Raw genomic sequence first — 14,750 nt, forward strand, 5'->3', positions numbered from 1 at the left:
CAAGCGTGTATCTCTACACCTCTGAGTTCCACCAAGCCACTAGGCCCAGAGGATTCATGGATGAATTTTTATTTTATGCGCAGTGGTTCAGCTAGTATCAATGAACCCCTGGCATTGCTTTACCAAATTACGGGCAAAAATTCTTGAATTGGTATTTAAGAGACAACACAGTAGTCTTAGAAATTGACAAAGTTGACAGAAGAAAGCCAGAATCTCAGCTCAGTGTTTTGTAACCACAGGTTTCCGTGGGTGGGTGTAACATGCCACTTGTTTCTTGATCTGTTGTACTATATCTATTAGAAACCAATATTAGTTTCTGAAGGTTATGCAGAACATATTCATTAGTTTTAGAACATACATTATATTACTTTAGGCAGCTCACCAATATCTAGTGCATTACTTGATTTGACCAAGTCAACTGGGAAAATAATTTGAAACCCAGTAGGATTTCAATTTCAAATGACAGGTGAAAGCAAGCGTCAGGAGCTTCTACCCAACAGTGTTAAGAGATGCTCATTCTCAATGTCACAGAATTCTGAAAGCATTTCGAAAAAATTGATGTAGGATTCTAGGTTTCCATATCTGCTCTTAATTAGTTTATTCCTAGCTGAAGCATGGTCAATCCTTTGTTAGAATTCTAAAGGAAGGTAGGATACATGCAACACAACCATTACCAAGAAATCAATATGTATTGTAAAATATGAAATTACATTATTTCAAACTCTGACCAAGTCTACCCACTTCTGTCTTGAATTGATGACCAACTGTCTATGGTTCACCAAGACTCGCACGAAGTCACAAAGAGTCCATAAGAGTAAAGGGGGCAGAACAACGGTTGGGGGAAATCAACCATATGAAATGCAGTTTAAACTAGAACACAGAGTCTATTTTGTAGGCACAGAATATTCGCCAGGTGTTCAGGTCAGAGGAAGGCCTTTAAATGTCCCAGGGGTGCTTACACATTTTAATAATTTCGCTCTCCTATTTACTTTTTCTTCAGATTGGGGTGATCAGCGTGCATGCTGAGTCGTGCAATGCTCGCCTCCGGACATAGAATTTACACCGCTTCTTGCATACCCTACCCAAGTTTTTTATGCGGGAAAACAAAACAAATACAGTACAAATGGCATGTAACTCATTTTTTGTTCCTTTTCTACCAATAACTTGTCTTCCTTTTTTATAGAATCAGACACCGCTGCTTCTTCCTGTGTTTCCTAACTTGTAAGGCTGCCCGGGTAGCCATTTCAAACACTTCTCGAACACCGTCCTTAGTCTTTGCCGAACACTCCAAGTAGCCAAAAGCATTGATTCTGTTAGCCATGTCTCGGCCTTCATCTGGTTTTACTGGCTCCTAAAATTCACAAAGGAAAGTATCAGCATTGCTACTCCGAAAAACCACAACAACATTTATGCAACTATATGGCAATTTAAGGCCGGGAAAAGCGTAATCAAGATGAAAATATTTCATCAGCTCCTTCAAGCATTTCAGACAAGATGGCCAGCCCTTAATTTGTAATTGGTCTGGGCACATTTGCCATTGTTGTATAATTGCAACAGACCTCTAAACTGTATGTATCCCTCTCGTGGCTTGTGAGGCCTGTGTTCACCACCTCCACCTGCTGCCCCTGCGACACCATGCATTTTACGTGTGCACTACTGCATGGAGGGTGAGGTGGGGCATTCAGCAGGGACAAACAGATGTCTAAACATACAAACATTCTTTTTTTTTTAAAGTAACAGCAACTTGGGCATTGCCATTTAAGATCAGAACAACTGCTCTGCAATGATAAAAATAAGAGAAGTGTCATTTTGATCAGCATAGGCCCTTTCCAACAGCATAAGAAACCATCGCGACCTGCAATGTAAATCTGGCATTTCCAATGTTGACATCTTAGTAGGCTGCCTAGTCTTACCTTACATTGCCGCTGACTGTTTCTAGAACTTTTCACTGAGAATCGGAGTAATGAAAACGCAGAGTGGATGGGAAGGTTAATTTACATTTTGGCATTGTAACAAATCATGGCAAATTAACAAATCACTCTTATTCCTCCTTTAGTTCTTAAAATATTGTTGAAAATGAATGTAACAATCTTTATTTGCCTAAAAACTGAAATAAATTGAAATATGAAATACCAGCATTCGTAAAGCGCACAGCTACCTCTGGAGAAGTGTCCCGGCTCTGGGGCCGTCGGGAAGATTAAGCAAGCGATTGCCCGGAGTCACATGGTGCTGAGCTAACCTGCCACCGGAGTCGGGGGTCATGAACAGGCTGCTTCACTGTAAACTCTTAAAATAGGGACGTTCTCATTGAAATATTCATCCAACACAATTGATTAAAATCTGGACACATCTAGAACTAACCTTTATTCCCCCAGAGTTTTATATAGTGCAAACTTTACCCAAATGTATTGGAGCGCTTTACATGAGCAACAGTTGCGTACCGACAAACACATTCATCCTAAACTAAACAATTATTGTTCTAAAATGTTAACCGAGACCTGAATTTTTGTTTGAAAAATATGTTATGTATGTATAAAATGTAATAGGAATACACTTCCACAGATCTCATTTAGGGGTGCCAGTTGCACCCCAATTCATTTTGATTTCATCAGTGTTGAAGGCTGTGGTTGTCACTTATTGTGAAGTCAAGAGTAATGAGGGAGTTAAAAGGGGTGTGAATTAATGTGTCAGAAAGCATGTATAAGCCCATCGATGGCAAAGGCAGGGCTGCTTAGCTGATTTACTGATCCATGATCGTGGATGCCCTTGGATCAGTAAATAAAATTAAAAAAAATGTTTTGTGAGAAAGCGCGTGTTTGCGGGTAACGGCGAAGCGGGAGTAGAGAGAAAGGGGAAAATCATCATGGAAGTCAGGGGAGGGGAGTTCGGGGGGGGGGGGGGGGGGGGGGGAGCACAAGAAGGCGAGAATACAACCAGTGGCGGTTTCCTTTCAAGGGCAGGGGAGCATCGCCCTCCTCCCGCTGCAAGCCACGCAGGAAATCTAAAATGGCAATAAAAAGATTTTATTTTTACCGGCGCTGAGCGCACTGCAGCAGCACGATCCCCAAGCCCAGAGACGGCAGCAGAGGAGGACTAATGCAGGGCTGACTGGACGCTCCAAAGCGTGCATGTCGCTTTGGCCGACTGTTTTGCGCCAGCCAAAGTGACACACGCACTTTGAAGCTCTCCACCCAGCTGTCTTAAAACTGCTTGGTGGATTCCAAGCACTTGTCTCCAGGACCTGAAGGAGCATCCAACCAGCCTACTACTTCCAATCCAAGCTCTTCTCTCATGCTGGTTAATAGCAAGAGTGCAGCATCTGGATTGGTTAGGGGAGTTCAAGTATCGGGGAAGAAAACTGAGAAGGTCGCGCAGCCCGTAAGTGCAGTTTTATTTTATTTAATGTGTAATCATGTAAGTGTAGTGGTTGTCCTTTTTTTTGTAGTTAGTGTTGTTTTTATTTGGGCTTTTGGAAGGAGGGGTATTTTACTTCGAGATTCTGGAGGGAGAAGTGGTTTACTTTGTGGTTTTGGAGGGAGGGTGTGGTTTTTTTTGGGGGGCGGGTGGAGTGGTGGAGCACTTCTCACGTCCCACCACTTTTAAAGGGTACTAGGTGCCCCTGAATATCACATACCACTGGGAGCGAGCAACATGGAGTGCAGGGTAGTAAGGAAAAAGCACACAGATGAGAGAGAGCACTGTGGGATGGGAGAGAAGCACACGGGCATGTGAGAGAAACATTCAGAGTGAGTGGGTGAGAGAAACATGAGTGCGGGAAACCAGTACTCAGACAGGTACTGGTCAGTCGCCACTCATCCTGAGCTACAAAATACACAGGGAAGAACACCCATAGGCCAGTACAACATCCGATATAGAGCACACAGACCCACAACGTGTCCTACCTGTTTCATCTTGATCAGTTCTCTTCTAGTGTGTTCATCATTCCTTAAATCTTTTTTGTTTCCAACAAGTATTATAGGCACATTTGGACAAAAGTGTTTCACTTCTGGAGTCCACTTCTCAGGAATGTTTTCTGTTAATGAAGACGGGAAAACAACAATGTTACGATGTAAAAACTGCAACAAGGTGAAATGGGTAAACATAGTGGTTGAAGCCTGCTTTCATTAAACAGATATTCCAGCCTTGAGTTGTTTTAAGTGGGATATAAAATAAAGCTTCTAGCATGTTCTCTATAGGAGTGGGTCATCACCTAAAATGCGCAACATCAAGGCAGGAGTATCTCCCCTGCAAATATTTATGATCTATATGCTACGACAGGCAGGCCTGTCTGTGTAGTTGAAGCCCCAGATCCAAGATAAAGAATACATCAAGAAAAATACAAACTCTGCTGCTTTAAAATGGAATCAAATATGTTTCCCTGGGGTATGCAAACAAGAGCACAGAATTAAAGTTTAGGGTAAGTATGGAATTAAGATTTCATTGGGTCAATCCCTTGACAATTCCAGATTTTAGATTTTAAAATGAAAGAATTAGAATGTGCCTTTCATCTCAATTTGCTTATTATTGGTAAAATGTACAATCAGTACCTAAAACATGACTTTATTCATATCATCATTTCAACTTGATTGATTGCGGGGGACTCCATGGAATGGGAGCACTGTTGGGAACAATAGCCATCTATGGGCCTGATTAAAACTAGCATGTTACACAGTGATCCCTGCACCAATGGAAATATAGGTGGTGCAACATTTATCACAACTGGCAATCACCGGGATCAATAAAGCTTGCAATCTGTATTAGATTTCGGCAGATTAAAACTGAAAATTTAACATGAGAAGAAAATTTGGTATTTACCAGGACATGTAGGTTTTGGTACAGTGCACACCAAAATCGAAATGATAATCACAAAAGAGTTGCAATAGGTGCAATTTATCGTACCCTATACATTCTGAAACCCAGGGTGTTATATTTTATTGGGTGAACAAAGCAAACACAAGGAGAATATGGACGGAGCGCTGAAACTTAAGACACTCACCCCCAGCCACAGATCTGGGTTAAATCCATCATCGTTCTTTAGCTCAATTTGCCACCTCAGTTCAGACCCTGCTATACACAAATCCGTCTTGACCCTGTGCCTCATGGGAACAGTCCAGCCCGAACCGGAAACAAGCATCCTGGGACCAGTTTCAGGGTAACACCCCTCATCAGCCAGGCTAGCTTGAATCAAGAGGCAAGGTGAGCAAGAGACCCACATCTGTGCATACCCTGCCAACTTAGGGCGAACAAAGCAAACACAAGGAGATGATGGACGGAGCGCTGAAACTTTTCAGACACTCACCCCCAGTCACAGATCTGGGTTGAACCTATAATCGTTTTTTAGCTCATGTCGTCACCTCAGTCCAGACCAGATTTTCTGTGAACCGGAAACGAGCATCCTGGGACCGGTTTCGGGGTAACACCCCTTATCAGCCAGGCTAATTTGAATCCATTGACAAAGTGAGCAGGGGACCCACGTCTGGGCATACCCTGCCAACTTAGGGCGAACAAAGCAAACACAATATTTTATTGAGTGCAATAATTCTGACCATTCCTCCATGGCACTAATAATCAAATCCTATGTACTCGGTAAAGCTTAGTACCATTTCTGTTCTAATAACTTCATGTTTTATAACTGACACCGTCCTTTCAAGTACTCAATTCACAGAGTCTCTATGCCGAAGAGGAATATTTGCCAGACAGGATTAATGGGAGACCGAATCACTGTAAAGGTCACCATGGTTTAGGTAAGAGGAGATTGTCCCAATAAGAAACCTAGCACTTTTTAGCCTATGCCTAGGAATACATTTATTTTCCAGGTGTGATCATGAATGATAGAAGTTGTTTGATGCCAAGTGAGGGTGTTATGTGCCTATTGAATGCAACAAATTCATATCATTGGCCCACAATTCATGACTGACATTACAGAGGTGGCAACACCTAAGAGGTGTGTCTTAAGATTGATTGGGGAAATGTAAAGAAAATAGATAAGCAAAGACATTAACTTTATAAAAGTTTTGGTTGCATTTCCAAGATTTATCTAGCCACCTTAATTACAAAGCGTGGATCAGCCAGTGTGCTAGAAAGTGTGGAAGTGAACAAATCTGTCCGGTTTTTCATGACGACACTAAAAGGGTCCACATCTGGGACATTGGAATGACTAAAGAAAAAATCAATCACATAGCACGTGCAGCACTCCACTGACTTTTGCCTGGATTTACGATATTTAAATACCATGTAGACACATACATACATACATGCCATGCTTGTTTAAAATTAGACTCTTTCTGAAAGCTACGACCGGAAGTAAAAATGTATTTCCTCTCATAGGTGTAGGAACCACCCGCCAGATTATGAGTTTTCTCCTGTCTGGCAGGCGGTTCTTTGGCATTCCCAGGGCAGTGACTATAAAATAGGCACTGCAATGGGAACATCAAAGGCAGCACCGGCACTGCATGGACTGCTCCAGTCCATGTAGTGCAGGTACTGTTGTGCATGCACACAGGGACATCCACCTGATAACATTGAGTTATCATTTTATTTTTCTGTGCTACGGCAGTTTGAGGGCGGGGATGGGTTGGGCTGGGGGAAGGAGAGGTGGCACTCTAAGTGCACATGACTGTTTGGCTGGCCAAACAATCATGCGTAGTTTGCATGTTCTCCACAAGCTGTATTGTTGAACCTGGGTGTAGAAGATGCCCAAGGTCCCTGTCGGAGCGCCGAACCACGGCGCTCAGACCAACCACAATGCAGCATTGCAGCTTTGTGATTGGCTTAGGGGAGCCTGGGTACTTATACTGAACGAAGAGGACACAAGAGGCAATAGCCGGCCCACCGGTTAGGGATTCAAAAATAAATAAATTAAAACTCCTCCTCCCCACTACTGCTTCCCGGGAATTAATTCACACATTGGAACGCAAAAAGACAGTGGATGGGATTCCACATTACCTCGAGTCTGCAAAACAGTGCAAATGTTTGGAACATCTGTCACATTATTTTGCAGCTTTTTTTTTTTTTTTACATTAGAGTTCCCACTAAATTGGATGACCCGATTGAAATATTGAAAGGCTGAGAAGCTATTTACCAGAAAATCTTTATTAAGAAGGTACTGGTCTCCCAAGTAACTTTCGATCAGCTGGGGTGAGCATGCTAATTATCCTTTACACCAGATCCCAGTTTAGGGTCATATAAACCCATGGACAGTTACAGGAGTCAAGTTTTCACTACACAGTAATAGATCACAAATGTATCAGTTTCTTAGAGGAGGTTGAACATGAAAACATGAGCCAGGGTGTCCACAAGCGTCTAATGTAACAAGATATTGAGCATGTTTTATCTACAAAAGACTATTTATGAAACTGAACATGTTGAATCTGTTCCAATATCCCAGGTTTCTCCAATGAGTAGCTCGCAAGCTACTGGTAGCTCTCCAGCAACGACTAAGAACCTCTCCTGTTTGCAGTTTAGCCTAGTAAATTAGAAGTGCTTGCCTGAAAGTATTAATATAAGTCTACCAAAATTAAAAAGTGTGTATTCAAGAAGAAAATGTGTGAATTTTCAGAACTTATAAGCCGATGTTTGGGGGAAACATAGTTAAAGTTCCAAAATATATTTAAAGCTGATATTTAAGTAATAAATCATGTAGGCTAGAGGACATTATTACTCACATTATTATTTTAGTGCAAGGGGCATTGCTGCTATGGCTGTTATGTATTACCTATGAAAAGGCATTCCAAATTTACAAAACATTTTTGACATTACTACTGGCAACCCTGCCTGTCACCCTGACATGATTATGGTGGGTAAATGTGTGCAGGGATGCAACTAATATACTCTTGTCCGACATGGTAAATATTACAACGCCAACAATATTGGTTGCTCAAGATGATTTTCAATTAACATGAGCAGCACTTATTACAGAAAATGTTGGACTCCCCTCTCCTTCAAATAATTGTTCATCCTCTTCATTATATAGTTTAAGTGTACTTCTTGCCACTTATTTCTCACTACGTGCATCCCAAGGTTAATTTAGTTTGTTAGCTACAGGTATCTCAAAGAAGGGGCAGGGTTCCCTTCTCTGAACCATACAATGGTTTTGCTTTTGAATGCTATAGAGCCAATGTGTAAGAGCAGAAATGCTGTAGATGTTGTCTCTGAAAGAAAATCTTGTCTATTTTGGGATGGGGTGGCAATGAAGATACATAACGGAAGCACCGATTCTCTACAGGTAAAAAGATGTTACTGCTCTCTCATGCACAGATCCTTTGTGTCCCAAAGACCAAAATCAAGAACCAAAACTCTGCAATACCATGTCTGATAAGAAAACCGGTTCCTGTTTGTTTAATAAATTCCCACATGGCCAACATACCTATATTTTGGCATGTTCATTTATCATAATCATTTTAGATAAGCCTCCCTGACCGGATTTAGAGAAACCCCATCTCTAGCAGTAACCAGTTGCCTATCAACTCTTATCTAGGTACAGGGGGAACAGAAGCTCCTTTATATGTGGGATAAAGTACCCCTTGCTGTACATTATAATGATATTTCAAATCATCGAGGAGTTCCAGGACTACATAGCAGAATGAAGCAGGAGCAGGAATTCCTTTATAAGGCTATGTAACTCAGAGGTGACTTGCAATATCCTTATGTACAGCAGGGGGTACGTTATTCATTAGAATACATCACACCATCACCTTTCCCACAAAACATTTAAATCCTTGGTGCAGTGCTCTTTCATATGAAAGGGAGATCATGTTTGCAAACATGAAGAATAAAAATAGAATCTCTAGTGCAAAATCAAACACATCGAAAAGCGGTTAGATAATTACTGTACAAATATATTAGAATCAGTTTAGTAGAAGTCAATTCTTTTAAAGGGGGGCAGTAGCTCGGATGTGTAGACACATGCAGAAAGATTCTAACTTTTACATTATTCCCAAAAGAGTGCATACATATTTTGCCATAACATCTCTTTTTTGCTTTCCACTGTAATCTACAAAAACAAAGCAGAAGAAAAAAATCGAACTTTTCTTTTTGTTCCTTAAACAGTTGCTTCAATTATACTCCGTGACCTGACCTGCCTTTCCCATTGGCTGCTGCCTATGGCAGCAGACACTGCTAGAGGAACTCAACTGCAAAAAATATTAGTTGAGTCCGGTCATCATTTCTTTATATTAGGCACCTGGGTGCATGACAAGTCACCTATTATAAATAAATTAGAGACAGGTTTTCATACAGAGAGTGCAGAATCCCATGCATTGAATCACATGTATTATAAAGTGTTATTCAGGTCATGAAATAGAGTGGTAGGCACCAACCTAAACTGTCTGGGCTATCAATGGAGAAGCACATAAGAATAACATCTGTGTCTGGGTAGGAAAGTGGCCGAAGTCTGTCGTAGTCTTCCTGCCCTGCTGTGTCCCAAAGAGCAAGCTCCACCTGAAACAGAAAAAGAGTTGGAACTGTAACGGTGTTCATGCTTTTATTAAAATAAGCACTTTAAGTATGAGAAATTTTGTATAGCTTGCTCACACTCAAACAGATATGTTATTGTTGGTTATGCAGACAGCAAATTAATAATTAAAGCAAATGCATTTTTGTCTCTAGCCAGTAAAACTACTGTTTCTTGCTTAACAAGTTTTGGGATGAGCTGTAAAAACATCAGTGAAATGAAATTTTTAAGCCCCGGAAGGTATTTTCAAATTATATGATCACATGTATTTTGAGTTTGGTTTGTAGAGAAAGAATAAACAACGTTTTCCTAACTATAGTAAAGGTTTTACTTTTTTTTCATTAGATAAACCAAAAACACAAAAGAAACCCCCTGGTTCTACAACGTACGGATGAGTGCCAACAGAGTGACCCTTTCAAAGGACGGTTTCCCTCACCCACCCAAAGGTGGAATACTTCATCATGGGGTAACCTCTTCACATTATGAACCTAGTCCTAATGCGGGCTACACCCCTCTCTCTGAGAGGGAGGAGCTCAGGAATGTTTTCTTTGGTAGAAAGAGGTATGCTAAATACCTTAGGTGAGCTGGGTGAGAGGAGGGGTGCAAAGCAAAAATTTGTGTGGAGTAAAACTAAATTTCAGGATGCCCAATAGACGTTACTAGTGCGCACCTGGACCAGGATTAAAAACTAAGGTATACCAGGAAGGGAATAAACCTGTCAGAGTGAAGGTTTAAGCCTTTGCTTCTTCCCCCAAGAATGTCTGTTTTTTTCTCTGGCAGAGTTCCCATCATGCAGTTTAGTGTTTTGTTAAACCGTTCCACCAAACCATTGGCTTGTGGGTATTATTTGCTCCAATAGCTCTCTCATATAGGAAGAGATTAAGTTGGTTCTCCAGTCAGACATTACCATCCCTGGAAGTCTGACCCAAGAAAAAATCCCTAGGAGAGCTCTTGCTATCCCCTTTGCAGTCATGCTCCTCAGAGGTACACCTTCAAAGGTAACTGGTGGCGTGATCCACCACAACCAAGATGAACCTGTAGCCCGACAGTGAGCAGGTGGTCAAATGGACCAACAATGTCTATTCCCACGTGCTCAAACGGAACACCTACAACTGGTACAGGCACTAACTGTGTCTTTGCCTTCTCTCCAGTCTTACCACTCATCTGGCAAGCTAGACAGGTTCTACAGAACTGCTCTGTGACTCTGCACATCACTGGCAAGTGGAACAGAGGTTCCAAGCTAACCTGGATTTTCTAAATATCTCTAAGTGTGCTGCTAATGGAACTTCGTGGGCCAGTGACAACAGGAAGTTCCTGCGCACTGATAGAATCACTAGCCGCTTGCTACTACCTGGCTCAGGATTTACCAGTTCACTGTTTAGTAGACCATCCTCCCATTCAATATGGTGTTTCCTGACTACTGCTTTTCGGACCTGATCCTGGGATTCCATTCTGAGGTCATACAGGCATAAGGCACTCTTCCTGTGCCTTGTGGAAATCTTCCCTGGTAGGCCCTACAGCAGCTAACAAACCCTGCAGCTCCGGAAGCGACCTAGACTCAAGCAAATGGCCAGCTTCGGGAGCCTTACCCCTCTTTCCCTCTGGAACAGAAGCGATGACCTACACGGTGACTGCCTTCCTGGAGCCTGCCCTTTCCTGCAAACTACCTTGTCCTGGTCCCTGCAAATCACAGATGATCCGACCCTCACCATGGGACTGCCATACAGACTGTGCTCTATTCAATACAGCTGTTGTTGTCCAAGCCATAAGGTCTTCTGGTCCTGGCACGAAGCCTGGGGCAATCAAATTCTAGCTAAAGAGACATCCAGCTCTTTATTTTTTCTCATCCAAACATTAATCATAGCCGCCTTGCCATTAAGCTCAATCTCAAACCTGAGAAGCGGATACTCCCTTCCCTCTTCACTTGCTACCAATCCTGTATCCTTGGCTCGAGGGAGTATCTTCTCAGGCTTAAGGTACTTCCCCTCAACCATAGAGTGGAAGGCTCCAGTGTCCATCAGGCAGACACTTATTTGATACTATCTTCCAACCCAAATCCATTGTATTAGGATGGATGTGCTTTAGAGCACCCGGGTCCCTCTCCCAATGTCCATAGCTACTAGGTTAAGCGCAAATGGTCCCTTTCGTGTACCTTCATTCATGTGTAAGATGATTGCTATCACAGGTGTTGATGTGTCAAGTTCTTTCTCTTGACAGTCTCTCTTATGTCACACCTAGTGGCATTACAAAAAGTCACTGTCTTGGGCTTGGAAGGGCATCCTTGCCTTCCCTTCTCATGATGCTCCATCTCTGATAAACCAATACCATTCCCATATTCCCTGGGCCCTCGAGTCCAACATGAATTGCCCTGGCCCCTACCCTCTGGTTTGGAATCAGTCTGTGGAGGGTTCCTCTCTCCCTATGGCTTAAAATCATGCTGTTTCAGCCCTTTGTGTGTCTTGTAAGCAACCGCATATCAGCTAACACTGCAAGTTTTGTTGCATCCCTTTCTGTCAGATCAGACAGGCATTGCCTAAGTGGGGTAGAGCACTCCTCTGTCACCATCAACTGGCTAGGGGACTGAAAATCCTTGGTCTCCATGCCTCTTACCCACTAATCCCAATCATGCAATACACCATGAATCCAAATCTCAAAGGGAACACCATCCACTCTCTTGCAGTCACTGAATCTCTGAATAAGGGCTTCCTGTATTCACTCACAGACCATCTAGTGTGTCACAGGCATCCTTCCAAGGACGGCTGTCCCTTCCAACGGCATGTACCCCATTAGACATCTCATTCAAGGCCTGCACTTTATAATAGACCACAAAGCTTACAAACCATTCCAAAATATCCTGACTTTCCATATAACATCTACACAAGATCTTTTGGAAACCTGGCCTGAACTGGAAGTAGCCTCACTTATCCCCGATAGAGTTGTCCTGGCTGCCATCCCAAGATTATCACTCAGGAGCGATCCTTTCCATTTCTAGCTCTTTTCTTTTCCTTCTGTTTCTCCTCCTCCTCTGTGTTTTTCCTCTCTTCCTTCCTTTCTCCCTTGCAATTTATCCTCCTGGGTTCATTCCTGCGGTTTCTTCTTCCTCCTCTGCCCTTGTTCCCTGTGAGCTAGTCTTCGCTTTTCCTTCTCGATCTCTCTGGCTTTCTTATTTTCCTCAGCTTTGACTCTCTGAAGTGCCAACTGCAAACTCAGTGTCTCTGCTAAACTCAACCCACCCAAGTGGTTTACTCCTGGCATTAGGGACAGTGGTACTCTAGAAATTCAAGATGGTATGCACACAGAAAATATTATAGAAACTAAAGGTGGTGATGAGTGTTTTGGTGAAACAATGGAAAATGCATTAGGGCACAGACTCAGTGTGTCTGGGATATACATGTGCTAAGGGGCTTTTAGAGCCCGAGTATACAGTGCTCTCTTACTTCCGTGGTTCCCCCCACTGAGGCAGCTACTGCCTCCTACCTTTCACCAGTATCGCAAACTGATCCTTAATTAAATCTAAAAGGACCCTTCTGTCCCTACTCCTGGGAATCCTTCACCCTCTGTCCCTACATAAATCCTTCATCTGCTCTAAGGACGTGGTGCTGAGATCAATTCCCAAACCGGTGTTCTCCATTAGTTACGAGGGTTGCCTTTGTGCATAGAACAAAAAAAGAAAAGTGGACTTCTTGCAGCACTGATGCAAATTGGAAATTGAAACGGCCACCTCTATCATTGGTTCAAACGTTAGGCGCCCCAGCGCCAATTGTCAGAGCCCTTTTCGGAGGGCCACGGGCACACAGGGGCTACTGGGTCCAACTGTGGTGGTTGAGGCCCTTTACTCCTGGTGTCCCAGGGCCCGACCTACTGTGGATCCTTCTCAACTGGGCCAAGTACCCCACCTGCACTTGACTCAGTGGTAGCTGTGGTCAAGCAGTCAAGGCTTCCTCTGGGGAAGGGAGGGTGTAGATATAGATCAGTGAACACGACTCATAACTCAAAGTGCAGACAGTGCGAACAATAAATCAATTCCCAGCCAAATATTTGCTTACTTAAGAAAAAGTAATATTTTATTTCTAATTTTACAAATGCAAAGGAATACAACATTCAGCTGCAACACAATCCCCCTTGAGATGGGGGTCTAGTAGTGGTCAGGCAAATCTCGGTCTCACCCTCCTTTGTGTAACGTGTTCAGGGTTACTCCCCATTTACCAGTGGCCACATCAGGGAATGGAAATTATTAGGCTGTACTCAAGAGTTTCCCTTTGACTCTTCAGGATGTCAGTCAAATGTGTCTATGTTGTTGCAGCACCTTCAGCAGTGAATCCCTCAGTGACCCAACTTCAATTTTACCAGCTCCAGCAGTGTTCAGCGGTGTAGCAAGTGGCCTCTCCTCGCGTGCTACCTAGTCTGGATCCGGTTCGGTGAAGTCTGGCTGCTTGTGATGGACATGGCATCACCCAGGGTTACAGCAAACAAATGATGGACAGAATGCTGACAATGCAAACATTCTCCCCCAGTCAAAAGATCGGGGTTAAATGCATCGTTCTTTTGCCCACTACGCCATCCCAGTTTGGACCCAGCCATATGCAAATCAGTCTTGACCCTGTGCCCATGGGAACAGTCCAGACTGAACTGCCAGGCCAGGTCCTCCCTGGACCGGAAACTAGCATCTTGGGACGGGTTTCAGGGTATGTCACCCTTCTTCAGCCAGGCTAGCTTGAATCCAGTGGCACAGTGAGCAAGGGACCCACGTCTGGGCATACCCATCCCACTTAGGGCGAAAAGTGTTACACCAAACAAATGATGGACGGAATGCCGACAATGCAACCATTCTCCTCCAGTCAAAATATCTGGGTTAAATCCATTGTTCTTTTGCCCACTACTCCACCCCAGTTTGGACCCAGCCATATGCAAATCAGTCTAGACCCTGTGCCCCATGGGAACAATCCAGACCGAACTGCCAGGCGTGGGTCCGGTGTTCCCTACGCTACTGGATTCAAGTTAGCCTGGCTGATGAAGGGTGATGCCCTGAAACTGGTCCCAGGATGCTTGTTTCCGGTCCAGAGAGGACCTGGCTTGGCTGTTCGGGCTGGACTGTTCCCACAAGGAACCGGATCAAGACTGGTTTGCATATGGCTGGGTCCAAACTGGGGTGGTGTGGTGAGCAAAAGAATGATGCATTTAAACCAGATCCTTGTGATTAAAGACAGCAACCTACCAAGCGTTTTAGCTCTCCCCCGCGTATGTGTATAGCTCCGGGCTGGCTGGTGCCTGAGCCACGACACTACTGGGGTTTGCCCGA

The 14,750-nt window shown here is 43.5% G+C and overlaps 1 protein-coding gene across 1 annotated transcript in view; it reads right to left on the bottom strand.

The window, feature by feature from the left end:
* Window positions 1-250: 250 nt before the first annotated feature.
* Window positions 251-14,750, bottom strand: part of LOC144755493 (rho-related GTP-binding protein RhoA-D) — a 190,113-nt gene continuing 175,613 nt past the window's right edge. Inside the window, exons 3-5 of the mRNA XM_078644473.1 lie at window positions 9,318-9,438; window positions 3,903-4,033; window positions 251-1,351 (exon numbers count right to left, since the gene is read on the bottom strand). Coding sequence (XP_078500599.1) covers window positions 1,178-1,351; window positions 3,903-4,033; window positions 9,318-9,438 — 426 coding nt within the window. The 3' untranslated portion in view covers window positions 251-1,177. The remainder of the gene's footprint in view (window positions 1,352-3,902; window positions 4,034-9,317; window positions 9,439-14,750) is intronic.

This window comes from Lissotriton helveticus, chromosome 5_1, assembly GCF_964261635.1.
Source record: "Lissotriton helveticus chromosome 5_1, aLisHel1.1, whole genome shotgun sequence".
NCBI classification, from domain to species: Eukaryota; Metazoa; Chordata; class Amphibia; order Caudata; family Salamandridae; genus Lissotriton; species Lissotriton helveticus.